General features: G+C 32.0%; 1 protein-coding gene across 9 annotated transcripts in view; it reads left to right on the forward strand.

The window, feature by feature from the left end:
- Positions 1-19297, forward strand: part of Gulp1 (GULP PTB domain containing engulfment adaptor 1) — a 250732-nt gene that overhangs the window by 229330 nt on the left and 2105 nt on the right. For 7 of the 9 annotated variants that reach the window (XM_074071251.1, XM_074071250.1, XM_074071253.1 and 4 more), the window contains 5 exons: positions 336-452; positions 706-729; positions 1103-1195; positions 9256-9382; positions 13576-13670. In XM_074071251.1, the coding sequence (XP_073927352.1) occupies positions 336-452; positions 706-729; positions 1103-1195; positions 9256-9382; positions 13576-13670 (456 nt within the window). Of the gene's footprint in view, positions 1-335; positions 453-705; positions 730-1102; positions 1196-7363; positions 7589-9255; positions 9383-13575; positions 13671-19297 lie in introns of all 9 variants that reach the window. The other 2 variants (XM_074071258.1, XM_074071257.1) reach the window with 2 other exon arrangements.

Genomic DNA, 19297 nt, shown 5'->3' on the forward strand with positions numbered 1-19297 from the left:
TCTTTTTCTTTATTCAAAGAACAGCTTGTCTGAGGGGTTGATACCAGTGGGAGAGGGGAAGGAGATGGGGAAAGACATGGGAGGGTGAATACAGAGCAAATACTGTGTTCACATGTATATAAATGGAAAATGATACCTGTTGAAACTATTCAAGAAATAGTGGGAAGGAGGCTACAGGAGAATGATGGAGTGGGTGCATTCAAGTTTGATATATTTGATATATTGTAAGAGCATTTATAAATGTCACAATGTACCCCCAACCAGTACAACAATAAAAAAAGAACAGCTTGACATATTGTTATTAAAATGCGGATCTTTCTTTGATTTTTACAAAGGCTGAAGAGATAACTTTAACAATTGGCCAAGCATTCGACTTAGCTTACAGGAAATTTCTAGAATCTGGAGGAAAAGACGTGGAAACAAGAAAGCAGATCTCAGGGTTACAGAAAAGAGTGAGTAAATGAAGCTTGTTGTTTCACACTTGTGTCATGTAAGTACAAGGAAACTTGCATATCATCAAACAAATTTAGAAGACCTGCCATTAAATTTCCCTCACACTGATTGGAACTGCTTTCACTGTGTTCCTATAATTTCTCATTCCTGATCCCCTGCACAGTTTTTAACTATTTTATATTGAATTCCCACAAGAGCTTAGTGTTCTCATGTGATTTTGCTTCACTTCCTGATGCTTCTCATGGGGATCAGAGCAGCAGAAGCAGCAGATGCTGGGTAAGTGGTTTCCCATGCAGATCAGATTCCTTTATAATTGAATTACACCCTTTCTCCACTCTTCATGATCATCATGAACAAGTTTCATGATGTCATGTGGTTGCACTTCAAGATTTTGGATACTGATTACACAGTGCAACAAGAAAACACAAAGATGACATGTTAGGAACATACAATTAAAATATATTTTAAATTTAATGTCTTTCCAGTGAACTAGAATTCTTCAACATGTCCCAAGCTTTATCAAGTAATTTTCTTCCTTGTGCACAAGTGGACATTAAAATTCTAAATAGTATAGAATGCTATTTGTCAAAGCCAATATTCCTAAGATAAAAAAATTCTGAAAATTATTCAATAACCATTTTCTTTTTAGATCCAAGACTTAGAAACAGAAAACATGGATCTTAAAAATAAAGTACAAGATTTGGAAAGCCAACTAAGAATAACTCAAGTATCAACATCTCCAGTAAGTATATTAAATATGTATACATGTTCCTTAGAAACAAGATTTTTGGGTGATAAGGTATTTCTGGATCATAAGATCTGCAATAATTCAAATAATACTTTGTGATGAGTAATTTAAAACTAAATATGAATAGAGATGAAGCCTGGTAAACAAGGTTAATTAAGAACGTGATTACCTAGGTAGATCAGTCCTCAGTCATTTCCGTGCTATTCTTTATCTTATGTTTTCTAAGATAACTTAGACCTCAGTTTTGTCTTAAGGTTTAATATACTTTTGCTTTTTATAGCATATTAGTTCTTTCATTCCAGTTGGTTAGTGTTTACTGAGGTTAGCTGCAATAATCCATGTTAGTCTGTCCCTACAATGCTGAACTTCATATAGGAAATAACAAGATTGAATATACTTACTTATATTAAATAGAAAGGGTTCCCACTGGGAGTGAGGCAATTGTGTTCCAGACACTAAAATGAGTGTTTTTCTCTGGGGAAAACACTCAAGTATTTACAGTTAAATTATTTATTTCTGATGTGTTGCAATTTTGAAATCCTTTTCCCAGTACAATCTGTAATTCTACTTTTACATGATTTTAGCAAAGGGAATTTTTGGGTGGAAGGTAAAATTTAAAGCAAGTTTTTTTTTTCAAGGTGAAATGTATTTAGAACATATCTACATATATGCATATATACATATGTACATATCCAGGATAGTTCACCACAAAGAAGAATGGCTCTATGAGAAGCTTGATTTATGGCTTCAAACTTGTCATGCCCTGGAAATGGGTGAAAGTTTTCTTTATTCTAAACTCACACTTTTCCATGCTACATAGTGAAAGAGTTGCTATTTCCTTTGTTTGATATAGGATTTTTAAAAGTAGGAATGATGTAGCTAAGAGAGACTGAGAGTGAGGTGCCTATGTACCTCTGATATGTAAAGTCAGGTACTGGAGCATCCTCCTCAGGTTCTGACTTTATTACAATATTCCTTTTTATTTTATCTCTGTACTGTTTGATGTTTACTAAGATTATAATTTTTTTCTTGCCTCTCTCTTCCAAAGAGACAGAGTATCAGCCAGATTCCTTCTTTAACTTTTGGCTCCAAAAAGGAACACTCACCCTTCAGAGTCTTGTTGAAAGTTTTTTACACCCATGCTGTGAAACAAAGTTTGAGAATAATAAAGAAGTTACTTTTTTAAGGATTCTTAAGAGGGTAGCTCTTCCTGGAATTCACCACATATGCTCTGGTTCAGTCTTTGTGTTGACAATGGACCAAAATAGATGCATTGCCATTTTTAATGTAATGGTGTATCCTTGTTCAGTGTATTCTTTTTCTTTGAGAAAGAAAAAGTTGAGAACATTGTGTTGAAGGGCAAGATTTAGGAGGAGTAAAGATGCTTGGGCATATTGATAAAACTGCTTCCCCTTGCCTTTATTTTTTTCTCTCCCCAAAGCAGACACTGCCTTGACTAGCAGTAGGCTAAATGAAAAGAGGTTGGGTCAGGATTGGGGTTATGAATGTGCACTGATGATCTCTGATTACCGAGTCTGCAGCAGAGATGGTAAAGGATAGAAGTAATGATGAGTCAGTCCTTGTTTTAGTTTCTTTGACCATCTGGCTAAGATAGCTCTTATATGCAGTAAGCATGAAGATGGTAAAGGATAGAAGTAATGATGAGTCAGTCCTTGTTTTAGTTTCTTTGACCATCTGCTAAGATAGCTGTTATATGCAGTAAGCATGAAAGTATGAAAATTAAATACAGGCTGTGAGTATCTGAATTTATTCAGTAATTGTTATTGTATAGTTACATAAAACAATAAAATTATTATAATAGTCATTAAAATGAATTAGTTCTTGTGAGGTTGGGCCATTTAATAATTAAGTGTTGTAGTCATCTCAATTCTGAATCTATCTGAATAAAATACTTCATATACTACAACTCAAAAGTTAAATTAAAAAAGAAATCATATTTTTACATTTAATTGATGTGTAGAAAGTGTATCATTGATACAAATGAATTGTAACTTAACAATCTATATTCCTTTTCCATAGTAATTTATTGCCTTTGCAACAGTAATATCTTTGCCTATACTTTTTATTTCAACTTCAAAAATTACTTGTTATGTAAATTTCCAGCTCCTAGTGTCTGGAACTGCTGAAATTTAAGTGTAAGATTAAGCGTTAATATTCACAATGTAAATTGATGACATATTTGATCAAGTAGTTTTGGAAATTTTATTACACATATGTGTTAACATGATTTTTTTTAAAGAGCTCATTGATAAGTTTTATCTTTCATTTTGAATTTCAGTTATGTGGCTATGAAATAAACTAATGTAACACTAAGTATAGCTGTATTTATTTCACATCTGTTATAATGAGCTCCCAAATTATTAAAGGTAAAAGAAATAAATTTGTTACCTGAAATTATTAACTATTAAATGTTGCCATGCTTATAGATATCCACTTTTAAGACTTATTATTGATTCAAACTATAGAAATCTTATTGGATAAGCAATGAAAATTTTAAATAATTAAAGTATAAGTGTGCCATTGTCTGCACTTAAATAAATTTCTGTTAAGTCTGAAATATTTTACATCTGTCCTTATGAAATTGAATACTGGTTTTATGGGACACATAGCCGGAACACAAAGTACTTCACAGAGTGCACCCATGACTAGCAAAGTAAATGCTTATTCAGTTCGTAATCCTGTAAATGAGGGTATAGATTTTAGTTGTTTGTTTTGACCTCAGAGAACTGAAGGATACAATGCCTCCAGACTATTGAAGTTGTCAGCAGTTTGTTTAAAGGATTACAGGTAGTGGTCAACATATTAAAGAATCATTGAAATGAACTATGTATCCTATTATGCACATGGAAATTATAATGCAGGTAGGTTTAGTGTATACAGTTAACCTGGTTTCAGATTCTTGGCAAAATTTCTGTGTTGTATTAAGAGGAGTCCCCAGAACAAACACTCTTCATAACTTTATGAGCCCAGCACAGAATGTTTAGGTGTCTCGCTCAGTTAGTTCAGTCGTGGTTTCCTTTTCTGACAAATACCCTTTGGTAGTGACCATAACATATATCTCTGTATTACACTGAGATCATAGAAGTCTTTTCAGTAGCTTTAGATATTTTAAATGAACATTTAGATACACTGAAAAGTTTCCGTTACTTGACTTTGCTGTTTGCTTTTTGCTGTGTTCTGGTGGTTTGGCAAAGGATTAGAGGTTGGGTTTTCTACCATTTGGTACTAATTATCTAGGAACAATCTGATTTCCATTTATTACATTCACATGGCAGTGTTGCTTGTATTTATATTAGAAAAAGCGTTTATTCTGCCCTGCTAGCCTCCTGAAAACCTCCAGAAGATTGTTACATTATAAAATATGGGGATAGAAGTTAAATCAAATTGTTACTCTTAACTCATATCTGAGTGCTTGCATTTTACTTTGCTAGCTCTAGAAGCTTTTAACCAGATCAGACTATTGGCAGGGAGTTAAATGAATAAAATTGTAGTTCTGAGGAATACTGGACTTTCTATTGCTGAGTAAAATTGATGTCTCCCTTTCAGTTAAACCCAGTGTTAGATAAAATTCTACTTTTACATAGTCAGCTGTGTAGCCACTGATTGCACTTGATAAGACAATTATAACCTAAAATGTGTACTTCATTGTGGGTAAACAAACCTACTTATTTAATTTTCTTTAGTGCTTTCTCAACTGGTTTTGAAGTCAGGATGGGCAAGAGCAGATGATGAAAACTCACAATTACACAAGAAGCCAAACATGAGTCTTTAAACAAAGGCATAAAGTTTAAACATGAACATCGGTACAAGAACATTTGGTGCCCACAAGGCATGATTACCAGGCCCCGACTTCACTTTCATAATTGTTAGTTGCTCCAAAGATGATTTGAAAGAAGTTACCCTCATCTAAAAGGAAGTTAATTCTTTCTTTTTCCAGTTCTGACTAGGAGCACCTGGTCAAATCATTTGGCCACTCTTTGACCCATATTTCTTTTCATGATCGTGTACTCTTAACTTACAGCTTCCTGTAGGAACTGTAAGATAATAGGTCTTTTAACTAAGAAATTAATATAAACCAAGTGTAGATCTAGAAGCCTAAAAAATAAATTTTTGGCACCATAAGTCCTATATTAGTCAACTAATTATTTTTAAAACTTATTTAAAAAGTGATGATGGGAATGTGCCATAAGAACAATCTTTAGAGCATGACTCAGCCTGGCAATCTAGAAAGATCTGCCAGAATACTTTACATTACTATTATCTTGCTTTTCATCAGTGTAATTTCTTAATTACAAATTTTTAATTAAATTTTAATTAAAATATCTCCATTTAAATTTAAGGAATTTATTTTTAAACATTTTTATTAGTATATGAATTATATGGGGAGCTTCATTATGGCATTTCCATGTACACATATATTATACCCCAGTTTGGTTTATCCTTTAAGGAATTTATTTTTAAAATTTAAATCTTAAATGGAATCTTTGACTTGTACTATTTAAACATTTATGATAAATCATATTTTAATCTGGAAGTTGGTTGCTTTATATTTAAAGTTAAGTCTGGATATTTGTATTTCCAATGCAATTAATAGCACAAAATAAAATTATACTATCCTAATATTTCTAAAGACATTACTGCAGATCTGTTTAATTTTAATGCAGGTTTTTTTGTGTGTGTGTGTTGTATTAAGTGTTTTCAGCAGTTTACCTTTACTGTGAGGTTTATCAAGTAAGATTTTCATTGGCTGCCTCAAAGTCCTATTAGTATTGAAAATCTTCTACAGTGTGACTTGTACCTGAGGACCCAATGTGTAGTCTTTTGACCTGATCATCGGAAATGAACACGCCTACTAGGCAAAGTTTTATGGGAAAATCTGCCTTCCCCACCAGCGATTGTGCACAATTTCACAATTTGGAGGATTTGAGTGAAGTACTCAGATACCACTGACCAACCATGTTCATGTGCATATCTGCATTTCTAACCTTTTGGGGGCTTTGACTGAAACCTCTCTTCAAATGCTTCTGTTCAGACAGCCTTATTCTGGGGCCTTGGAGACACTTTTCTCCTTTATGACTCAGTATTCAGTACTTTTCTACTCCTAGCCTTCTCCTTTTCCCTCTCCTTGGCCCCTTGTCCAAAAACCCTTTAGGAGCCTTTTGTTCAGGTCATTCAGCAATGAGCCAGTGCCCTATTTCTGCCATGATCCTTCTGACCTTTGCCCAGGGTCATTTTCTGAGGAAAAGTGGAGTATTGTTGGAGCAGGCACCTTTTCAGGCCTTTTGCCTATACTCTTGCAGTAAGTAAATAAAGGCTTAATTATTAATTCTGTTTTGGCTGAATTAATTGACAACTGTGACATCTGTCAGCTAAGCTTTATCTAGCTCAGCTCTCCATAGTAGGATTCCATGCTTATAAAGGGAATAATCCCTAAATGTCTTCCAAAGACTCATGTTCAGACCAGGTTTACTGGACTTATCACTCATTATCTTTATACTTTCTTTGAGATTCTTGACAACTCTACCTTTCCAGAACCTAAACATCCTACTTTATAGAAGTCCTCACTACTTATAGGAAGGACGTAATGACTAGTGTCACGTTGAATTTTAGCTCTGCTTCTTAGCTCATTGAAGAGTAAGTCCCAATGAATCTAGGTCCTAATTCTTTATGTGCCTGTTGCTAATAAGATCATATTACTATTGCCATTAGTAATAGTTACCAACAAGGTTTTGAGAATTAAATCTAAAATGCATATTGTAGCATTTTTGACAATTGTATACATTGATTTAGAAGAGTTTACTCCTACTTCAGTGATTGACTATCCTTTCTCTTCCCATTTCATCACACAAAGACCCTCTCCAAAATAAATCTCAGAATTTCCTCATTTTCTTCTCTACTGTTTTCCTCTCCCTTCCTAGTGAGTCCAATATTCTATGTAAAGTAATAAAATGTAATATTGTCAAACTAAACAACCAAGAATTTCAAGACTACCACAAGAAAATCAATGGCAGTAAAGTTAATGTGAGACTATCTTATTTTAATAAAACACCCTTTTGCAAATAAGTTTTCACCTTACTTTTCCCTTCCTCCATACTTTCTTTCTTTTCTTAGCATATTTCTTTTTCTGTCCTTCCTTTACAGCTGCTGCACAGAATGTCTGACCATGAACCACCTGGGTTTCAGAGATGCTCACCCTCTTTCTGGAGTAATAGTGATGATTCACCTCCCTGTCTAAATATGTCTTCCATTTCTGTCCCTCCTGTCAACTCATCTGATTCCAGACTATCACAGAGACTGTTAATACCACCACCTCCTAAATGTGGCCTTCCCAAGCCAGTCAGTGAAAGCAGCATTCCAAGACCTCATGTAATTTGCAAAGCAGAAAATTATTTTTATTATCCCCCTCAATTTTTAAATTCTTCCAGAATGTGTCGTTTATGTAGCAATAAAAAGTTAGGTATTCTTAAATTCATGTGATGAGATCTGGAGCCTTTGTGTGCCAGTTTGACTTCCTTTAGTTCCCTGTTATCACAGTTTCGAGTAGAGTGGAGATAGTATAGAAATCCAAAAAATGAAACAAGATAACTACTTCATACAACCCATCAGACAGAGCCTTTGGGAAAGAGATCATTGGGGCCATGTACAAAAGCAGTTTCTGCATATTTCAATGAAAATAATTAGCAATGTCTATACTGATCTGCATTAAGTCTAGATTGAATGAGGTAAAATTGGGACAGGAGGATTACTGTCTTTTTTAAGGTGCTGAGACTTGAAAAGACAAGAAAAGGAAAGATGAGATGCTGGAGGAATAAAAGGCAACAGAGTAAAGACATATTTGGCTAGTTGTTTTGTTGTTATTGACAGGTAAGATTTGAGTATTTTTATATCCTGAGCAGGAAGAGAGATACTGAAGTCAAGGAAGAAGGATCTGGTGATTAGGAGAATATTCCTGAATAAGAGGAAAGGGGTGAGGGACACAGTAAGCAAATTGTTAAAGAAAAGATACAGTAATTTTCCTGCAAGAAAAAATTCACTAAAATCATTTTAACTGAATAGTAAATTCTCAGTCACTCTCTGCATATAATCAGCCTCCATATTTTTTTACCACCTGCATCATATACGAAACACAAGTAAGTGTATTCTGAGAATTCTAACTTCAACATGAACCACTCTATGCAATCTCTTCCTGGTCTAATAGAAGAAGTAAATTTCCTCTATTTCTCTTCAGAATGGGAATTCTCTTTTATTTCTAATCAGATTAGCTGGTTTCCACAGGAGATTCTACTTATATATTTCCCTTGTTTGAAAAAATGATGATTATTTCATTTTCCCACTATTTCTTGGCTACATTTCCATAGGATTTTCTTTTTCTCTATATTTATTCAATCCTGACCCAGACTGTATCAGATAATTCAATAATTTTGGTGGCGCATTGGTGATTATTGATTTGTCTTACAAGGAAGTTCCATATAGGAAAGATGGTGGTTTCCCGGAATGAAATATACTACTGTGAATATCATGTTGTCATCATTGTACTTAGAAACATAAATTAAAATATACTCTACTTTTAAGAATATAAAAAATTTAATTGTATTTGAATGTTTACAGTTCAGAATGTGAGTCACTTATGTTCATTATTTCTGTTTAAAATTTGCAAACTATGCAAAGTATATTGTGGGAATCACTCTTTTATGTAAATTGTTTCTAACATGTTTCTAATTTTGATACAAATGGCAATTATTTCTAGATATATATAATCCAATATATCTTGTGTATCCATCTAGAATAGTACTCTCACGATCTTTTTCCGTCAACTTCAAGAATTTTTTTTTTTTAGAAATTTTCTATGCTTTTTTGCAGATAGCATTTGGCATAACAGTTTGGACCATATGAATCTGTTGATACTCAGATTTATCCACAAAATGGCTATGATTCAATTGAGTTTGTTCATATGTGTTCCATGCATTTGAAATACTTGTCATTGTAATGTGCTTGCATGAAACACCACCCTGACTCATATTATCATATTACAGGTAGGCAGTGTGACATCCAAGTCACCTTCCACTGACGTCTTTGATATGATTCCATTTTCTCCAATATCGATACCTGCTCGCAACGGCACACAGCCACCTCCTGTTCCTACTAGATCTGCAGAGATTAGTAAGCTTTCTAAATCAATCAATATTTCTTGCTATATTTGGGTATATTTTACATGTTTAATTGACACTTTGTGAGAAATTACATATCTTAACAAACTCACCAGAATTTTTTATTGAAGTATTAAGTATTTATATATAAACCAAATTCAGTTAATTCTATTTTAGTTTGTAATTCAGAGTATATTACTAAAGACATCTCTGTTTGCAATTTGAACCTGTTGTATGAAAAATGACATTTTGGTATTGCTTTATTTAAATCATAATGAAATTAATTATTTGTTTATTTCATTTAGGGTTTTATTTTTAACGTTTTACTTACTCAAAATAATTGTCAGTAATTATTTCAGCCTTTTAAATATGTTTAATAGAGTGATTTAAATATTGCCATTATAGAACACACAGAGATTCTTGGTAGAAAAATATGTAAATCATATGATTTGTTTATATATTAACATTATGTAAGGTTTTTTCTTTGATATCCAAAAGCTTTTGTGCTTTATCGCTGTATATCTTTAAGTAATATCAGTCTCTTTTTTGATAAATTAGAAAACATCCAAGAGACGTTTGTTTTCTTTATTCAGTTTTTTTTATTAGTTTATAATAGTTGTATAGGGGATTTCATTGTGACATTTCCATATATGTGTACAATGTATCCCAGTTTGGTTTGTCCCTCCCCCCTCCATTATTCTTCCTCTTCTTGATAGATGTTCATTTTCAATGTCTTGGTTGTATCCTGATCTGCGCTCTACCACAGAAACTGCTAGAATATTTCCCAGTGACCAAGAATCAATTGCTAAGCCCAATGGGAAACTGAAGAAAAGAAACATTTATATTTTATGACTTATTTCATTCTCCCTAATTCACACTTGGTCATTTTGGATATAATTCTGAAGTTTTTGCTGAGGACTTTAATAAAAGGCAGTTTGGATAGTACTTTGTTTCCCCTTGTAGAACTTAATAAAGTACAGTGCTTATCTTGAGTCTTCAACACATTTCGGAGGACCAATTTGTAAATAAAAAGTTACAACATTAGAGACTTTAAAAATCAGCTAATAAAATATTTCAAAGCATCAACTCAAAAGATACGTTGGAAAAGACAAGGATTTTTGACTAGGAAATAAAAGAAAAATAGACAATGGGATGACATCAGACAGGAAATCTTTTACACTGTGAAGAAAACAAGAACCATCTACAGAATAGAAGGAATTATTTTCAAATTATACATCAGATAAGGAAGTCAAACAGCTCAGAAGCAAAAAACCAACTGAACTAAAAGTGGGAAATAGGCCTAGATAGATATTTCTCCAAGAAGACATACAAATGGTCAATATTACTAATGACGTGGGACGTGCATATCAAAACCATAGTGAAATAGCACTTCTCTTCAGTTAGAATGGCAATAGTCAGAAAGATGAAAGACAGCATGTACTGACACGGATATGGAGAAGAGGGAACTCTTGCACACTATGGCAAGTACTGACTTATTAGCCATCATGAATACAAATATGGAGGTTCATCAGAAAATTTTAATAGAGCCACCTATTCCAGTACTTGGCATTTATCCAAAGGAAATGAAATCAGCCTGTCAGAGAAACATCAGCATGGCCATGTTAGAACTATTCACAATAGCCAAGAAATGGAAACAACCTTAGTGTACTTCAACTGATGACTCAATAAGGGAAATGTAGTACATACACATAGTGGAACATTATTCAGTCATAAAAGAATAAAATTCTGTCATTTTGGAGATTGCCAGGTTAAGAGAAATAAACCAGGCACAAATAGACAAGTACCACCTGATTCCACCCATATGTAGAATATAAAATCATTGATCTCATAGAAGTTGACAGTAGATTGATGGTGACAAGAGAGTAAGGAGAATAGGTAGAAAGAGGGACAGCGAGAGTGGACCAGTGGGTTCTGAGTTACAACTTGATAGCAGAAGTTCTGACGTGCTATTGTATGATACAGTACTGTATATTTCAAAAAGCTGGAAATATGGGAAGTTTTTGATATTTTCAACATAAAGAAATAAGGTTTGAAGAAATAGATTTGTTTAATACAATTTAAACATTACATTATATACATATCTATCAATAATACATAATATTCAATAAATGCAATTTTTATGTTTTTATTGGTTAAAAATAAATTTATTTTAAATTCTTAAAAATATTTTTAATACATAAGGTGAAATATATTTTAAAATTTTTCTTATATGTTTTTTGCCAATGAAAAATAATTTTTCAAGGAAATAATCCATGCATGATATACATGTCAGAGTGTTTTATAAAATCCCAACACTCTGATATTATGATTGAGTAGTTTTTACTTCTGTGAGTATTCCCATACATTTTTCTTTGCCCCATCTTTCACTTTTTTAGATTTCTCTACAGATTCACTCATTTACTAAATGAGAATGCATCTTTAACATATACTAGACTTCAGCTACTGCTGAAATTTTTTTCATTTAAAAATATCTTATTGATATATCCAGGTACTATACACAAAATAAGAGTGCACTTGCTTAGTGAATCTGTACTGCTACAAAAAGATCACAGATCCTGTGCAGAACTGTGCTGAGTACTCGTATACTTTCTGCCTTAAATATGATATTTCTTGCATTAACAATTTAAGAAACATACTCTTACCAGTTTCTGGCAACCACTATTTTGTTCTCTTCTCACAATGAACAAATTTAATTCCATTTTCATTTTCATTGACTATGTGTCTCCTCTTGAGTATGAATCAGACTTTGTTTAATAGCTGTATTCCCTAAGTCTGTGAAGGAATGGACTTGACTCTTTTTGCACTACTTTAGTTCATTAACCAGCAAAATGCATTACATACATGCCCAACAAATATCTCAACGAAATTTTTTTAACTCCATAGTAAATTTCTCTTCATGGAAATTGAAATTATATGATGCATTGTTATGAATTTCAGATCCACTCTAACTTTGCATGAAATCAATATCTTTACTTCACATATACTATAGTTGTTTCTTAGCTCCCAGGGAAGTCATAGACACTTAAGAGTAAGTTAGGAAACCTTTCAAGTAGCATGAATGTTATTTCTTGTATGTCATTGAATTTGGAGAATACAATTTCCTGAAAAATAAAGGTATGAATGTGTATAGATACCTAGTCAGATATTTAATTTTGCCAACTTAGGTTGCATTAGGATAATTCTGAAGAAAGATATCTCTTAAAATTTTATAAAATTTTAAGACACATAATAAGCCATAGTTTATCAGTTACAAACATCATTTTAACTCTGATTTTCTCTTTTTAAATTTATTTTTTCAAAATTTTTTGGCATATTATAGTTGTAACTGATACTTCTTTAGTGATGAAAAGCAGAGCATACTTTAAAGTTTATAGAAAAAGCACTGTTTTGATATTGCATTCCTGTTATCTTCTGCAATAAGGGGAGTTTTGTTAGAACTTGTCTCAGGTCTGAGAGAGTGGCACAAGGTGCAGAGCATATGCTTACCAAGCCAAAGACTCTGAGTTCAAACCACAGTCACCTTCAAAAAAATAAAAAACAAATTCTCCCATTGTGATTATCTACAAAGGTGATGTGATTTCATGCTAATGAGATAATGTTCCTTAAGTTTTTCTGTCTGAAATATAAAATAAAAGTAAATGATGTATGAGTAAAATTACTTGCTTATTTACTTAGTCCTATTTATTAATTTACTATTGCATTGCAATACATAAATTGATGGAACTAGAGGGCTCGTTGTGTGACTTAAGTGATACAGGGCTTGCCTAGTATGCACAAGGCTTAGGATTCAATTCCCGGCACTGCCAAAAAATAAAAAGAGAATCAGAGAAGTCTCAATTAGTATTACATTTATTTTAGTAAATTTAAAAGCTATAATAAATTTTAATTATCAAAATTTGCTGAAATTGATATTAAGAAGTCTTCATTAAACACACGGAAACCTCTGTGGATAATATTCTATATAATCAAACCATTTTTAATCTCATAAAACATGTCTTTGTTACCTTAGTTGGTCTAAGCTTCAGAAAGCCCCTCATAAATTTTAACTATTAGCTCACTTAATCATGTAAATATTTATACATATTTATAATTATATTTGTATTTATTCACATAATTCTGCCTTTGAAATCTAACTCACCCTCGATTCTTGTCATTTAATTTAGTAAAATGTTTTCTTCCTTTTAGAACGGGACCTGTTTGGAGCTGAACCTTTTGACCCATTTAACTGTGGAGCAGGGGATTTCCCTCCAGACATTCAATCAAAATTAGATGAGATGCAGGTGACTATCTTAACAGATTGGACCATAAATGGTTTATCTCCTTTAATCTGATATGGATTGTAATGGTTTATTGTTTTGAAATTTAGAAGTTAAAAGGTCATTGCATTAGATTTATAAGATTTGATCTGGGTCTTAATAATTATGAATTTCAAAATTTTAGATGAGTAGATGAGGGAAAATCTTTCTAAGAGTGAAATCATTCTGTCTGAAAAGAAGCATTGTAGTTGTCATGAATAAATTCTGGGTTCTTATTGAAAAAGCAGACACCCAATGACAACTTCTTCAGGAATGTAGTCCAGTTGTGTTTTCCTTTCTCTCTCTCTCTCTCTTTCTCTCTATGTGTGTGTATGTGTGTGTATCTCTGTCTCCTTTTTCTCTCTACTCTTTCTCTTTAATTTTTTATTTGTAAATCACTCTGTAATATAGAAGAATTGATTTTATAAGCTTTATATCATGATTAGTAAATAGACTTAAAAGACTAGAAGCAAGTCTTCACTTTATATTTGTCCTTCACATTTTCATAAAATTACTATATCCTTTTTTTTAATAAAACAAGTTTGTAAATGGTAGAATCCAGACAGACACCAATTATATGGTGCTCATTAAAAAGAGATGGTGAAAGCACTAAAGTAAGTTGGAAGAGGTATTTCTATTTGGTAGCCTGAGTTAGTGCATTCATTTTGTGCTTCACCCCTCCCCCCAAAAAAAATCAATGGGTGAACTCTGATCTAACACTAATAAATACCCTCTTCTCCCAGAAAGATAACATAAATATCCTTCCACTGATTTGAGACAATAGCCATGTCTTATTTTCTAATTTTATGTGACTTTCCTTATTGTTCTAGATGTGATAACATAGTTGCATTTAAAAAGTTGAATTATTTAATCAAACCTTGGAAGACTTGCAATTCCCTTTTACATGAAAACTTATTTTAGACCCTTTAAATTTACTTGTTGTTAAAAAAACAACCAAGTATTTCCTAAGTATTTGCAAAATTTACCAATTTCCTAATTTATGACTTTCCTAAGTAATTACAAATGCATTATAAACAGCATCCCTTTATGTATTCAAACTTTATGAATTAAATAAAAGCAACATTACAACACCAATAAAATTCAAATTCAGAATTTAAAATAATAGGATGGATGACGTTATTTGGCTGAAACAAAAAGCACTATATCAAACTTCTGTATATTGTCACATGTCTGATGGCCCAAATTTTCCACTTCTTTTCTGTATTTCAAATACAGAAACTTTCACTCAAATAATGCATGATTAATTAATGAGAATGTTATATTTCTTTTTTTGTTATTTTCTCTTCTGTTTAATTACTTCTAATATTATTATTCAGTAACAAGAATATGAACAGTGACACAATAATTTACATATTATGTCTATGATTTCATGAACACTGTAACACTCTTTTCAAAAAGGTATAAAATTCATTGCTGGGCACAGTTGTTCATTCCTGTAACTCTGCCAATTAGGCTGTACCACCTGAGACAAATATGTTTGTAGAAACACAGCAATGAGCACTATTCTTGTTCTCAGTGATACAGAGCATAAGAAATATTTTCCATGAAGGTGTTTTTTATCACAAAACTGAAAACTTCTAATAAGTGTTAAAAGATAGCCCTTTGACTTCAGATGTTTATAGTAACCAAATTTGAGAAACACTGTATTAAAATGATTTAGGGATGGTTTAGTGAAATAAACTGTGGTGCTTTTATTTTTGTTTTGTTGTTACTAACATTTTCTTAATGTCTTGTTTTATTCCTTTCTGCCTTCATGGTTGGTAGCGCCAAAGATGGTTGGTATATTCTTTTCATAAAAATTTTAAACAACTTATAACTTTTTAAAAGCTAAAGCCTTACCCTGTGCACTTTTTAATAAATATTCAAACGGAAGTTTCATACGGATGTGTGTGATTGTTAGGTGGCTTAAAGAGCTTTAATAATCCAGATTCTTTTTTTTAAATTTATATTGTTGTGCTGGGGGTGGTGTCTTGTGTCATTTACAAAAGTTCTTACAATATATCAAATGTATCATACTTGAATTCACCTCCTCCATCATTCTCCTTTATCCCCCCCACCACTCATAACCCAGATTTTAAGGTTATGGTTTTCAATGACTTTGTCAGTATTGAACTGAGCACATTGTTGTTTGCTTCTTTTAGTCCAAGACTTATTTGCAAAGCCACTTTAACTAAAGTAACATAATCTTCTCTTCATCTAAAATCTGTGATGACTTTTGTTATTAATCTTGCTATCCTAATCTAATGTACATATTTAGCTATTATTCTTATCTTTGTGTGTCATGTAAAAGCATAATATAGTGTAATAGGTTCTGAGCTCTCTATGGAGTTAATAAGCCTAATGAAAGATTTAGTTTTCTTCTTTTCTTTACAGAGGATTGTGACTATGATATTACTGAATTATTAAGTTTGAAATCACAGAAATACCTCATGCATGTTTAAGCAGAAATGATAAGCCATATTTCATTTTAAATGGTTAGAAAATTAGATATTTATTTGAAATCAATAATGTCACTATTTCATCTGACATAATTTGAATACACAGTACATTTCTCCAATAGAAAAACCAGTGGGAATGTATGGACAGACCAGCAGTGTACTTTGTGAACTAGAATAATTTATACATTTTTAAAGAATGGAAAATCAATGAAGGAAGAAACAATTATACACAAATGGTGTTAAGTCAATTGGATAATAATTTGAGAAAAAGATCAATACACAACTGAAATTTACAGCAATTCCTAAATAATCTCCAAAAGAATTAGGCAGTTTAAAATGTTTAGAAAATAAATTGAAGAGAAAATTTTATAAAGAAAATGTATAGACATGGTTTTCTAAAGTTCTTTAAATTTTTCTCATTAAGAATATATTAATGTATCACATATGCATAAACACATCCACAAATTAATAGGAAACTAAATGATCAACAGGTAAATAAAAGCAATAATTCACAAAAGAAAACTTATGTAGCTAACACATATGAAAATGTGCTGTGTTTAAACAAAATAACATAAAGATAAAGAACTATAAATTCCATTTTTATTGAGCATGCTAGCTATTTTATTTTCTTATTATCAGTCATTACAAGTGAAAATGTCAAGAACAAGCACTGTAACTTATTGCTTGGGCAGGGATAGTTCACATCCTTCCTTTGGAGAGTACTTGTTATTAATATTTGTATTTAAATTTGGCATAAAAATCTTTAAAACTATTCTGAGTAGAAAAGAACCGTGAATTTGTTAAATATCTATGCACAAAAGTACCCTGTTCACCTGCCTTGATTGTGAAATAGTGGAAACAATCAAATACTTTAAAAATTACTAATATGTCATAATAATAATGGGCAAAGTAAAATAGAAATAGTAATATAGAACTAGAGTGATATAGAAATTATGGGAACAGTAATGTAGAAAGCTAATTCTTTTAAGATGAAAGCAACAAAATAGAAAACTTTAACTAATATATGCAGTACAGTTCATAAATATTGTTATATGATCATTAATTTAAAAAAAAATCTGTAGATAAGAAACATAGAGGAGCTGGGTATGGTGGTGCATGCCTGTCATCCCAGCTACATGGGAGGCTGAGATAGGAGTATCATGGTCCAAGGCTTTTCCAGGAAAAAACAAGACCCTACCTGAAAAACAAACTAAAGATAAAAGTATTGGGAGGTGGCTTAAATGGTAAAATGATTCCCTACTAAGTTCAAGGCCTTGAGTTCAAACCCCAGTACCTCCCAAAACACCCAAAACATAGAGACTTAAAGGACAGCCTCAAGCATGTGAACAGTTGTTGCACATAGGGGTTTTTGGTTCTTGATATGATTTTCTCTATTTTAAAATTAAAAAATGCAATTAAGCAAAATGTTTCATATAAAAAGGACATGATTAATAATTTTATTAATTATAAAATTATCCTTTTTATATTAGTTTATAATGATTTGGCAAATAAGACACATTTTTCAGTCAGAGTTTTAAAATTCAAGAGAATACGAGTAGGATTCAGAGATCATTAAATGATGATATAGAAAATGAAATGGTTGAAGGAAGCCCAGAAAAAAAGCAGGAGATTTTATTTGAAGAGGAACGCAAACCAAAGAGCTATGTAGTGATGCATCTGCTAATTGTGATGATTAGATTAGCTTAAGGGAATTCTGAAGTGTTCATTAGAAAATCACCCTGGAGATATGGATGTAAGTGATGTACAAACACTTGATTATTGGTAATTACCAATATATTTGTAATAGTATTTTCAGGATAAATGGAGTGAAATTGGTTTAATTTCAGAATAATACTGAAAAAAAATTAAAACATGGCATACTATGAACCTTTCTAAAGGTAATTATCTGTCTCTAGCTATCACATCTATTATTCAAAATATACCACAAGATGATATATACAGCTCCTTAGATTTCAAAATAAAACATTTAAAATAGAGGGTTTTTTAAAATAATATTTTCCATTTAAAATTCACTTTTCTAAGTATTTGGTAGTTATTGGAAAAATAACCATAAATATGGCAAAATATTTCATATTGAGATAACAACAAGGTTTTCAAAAAATATTCATAAGTAAAGTGATCTTTATCTGATTGAATTTAATTTGCGTCCAAGTGCTGGGAGAAGTTTTGGAAAACCTTTAGAGTGATGACATGTCTCTGTGCTATAAACCTAATAAAGAGCATTCTCTCGACATTAATTACAAATAAAATATGACTTGCATTTTTATAATTACTTCTTCCTCCATATGGTAATGTTTGCATTGAACTGCACAGAGATAAATGCATTTAAATATTTACTTTAAATGAAAGCAATTTGGTGGTGCAAACGCAATTGCTTCTACAAGGAAACCTACAACATAACCTTCAGTCCCACTGATCAATGCAAGTGCACTTCTCATTTCCTTTAGAGCAGTGTGCACGGAGTTAGGGACCAGGTCAGGCTGAAGGAAGATGGTAAGACCAGAGATAGCCCACAGTTCAATTGTCTAATGCATACTTCTTCACCACCAACTTTTAACTCAAAATCTCAGGAAAAGAGCACAAAATTTTTAGGAATGTTACATACTTAATGCTCAATAAAATAGTGGCAGCTTAACTTCCAAAACATCCAATTCCCCCAAAAAACAACAGCAGTTCTTTCTCTGTGCCAAAATGGTCTGCAGTGCTGAGCTCAACATAGGACATGGTGTTGCCATTTACAAAAATATTTCACTCAGGCTCTGGAGAGTGGTAACCAGGAAGAAAAGATGAAAAATATCAGGCTACTTGAACTTCTTATCTACCCAATGTATAGCAGTCTTATAAAATAATCTTTAAAAATCTTTAAAAGCAACAGTGGAACTTAAACTACAGTAGAATGGCATATTGAATAGGTTCAACTAGAAAAGAGACATATATCTTAAAACTACTTAAGTTCATATATTGCTATAATCTTCTGGTTTTCAGTCATACTAATTTCTCATATATTTGAACCATTAAAATGTCAGTGAGTATAAAAGAACTTCAAATATTATACATCTATATAAAATTTGATAAGTCAACATTTGGCATACTGTTATTTCTTTGCTTATTCAAAGCCCAAAGATTTCAGCT

This window comes from Castor canadensis, chromosome 4, assembly GCF_047511655.1.
Source record: "Castor canadensis chromosome 4, mCasCan1.hap1v2, whole genome shotgun sequence".
In the NCBI taxonomy this organism is placed as follows: Eukaryota; Metazoa; Chordata; class Mammalia; order Rodentia; family Castoridae; genus Castor; species Castor canadensis.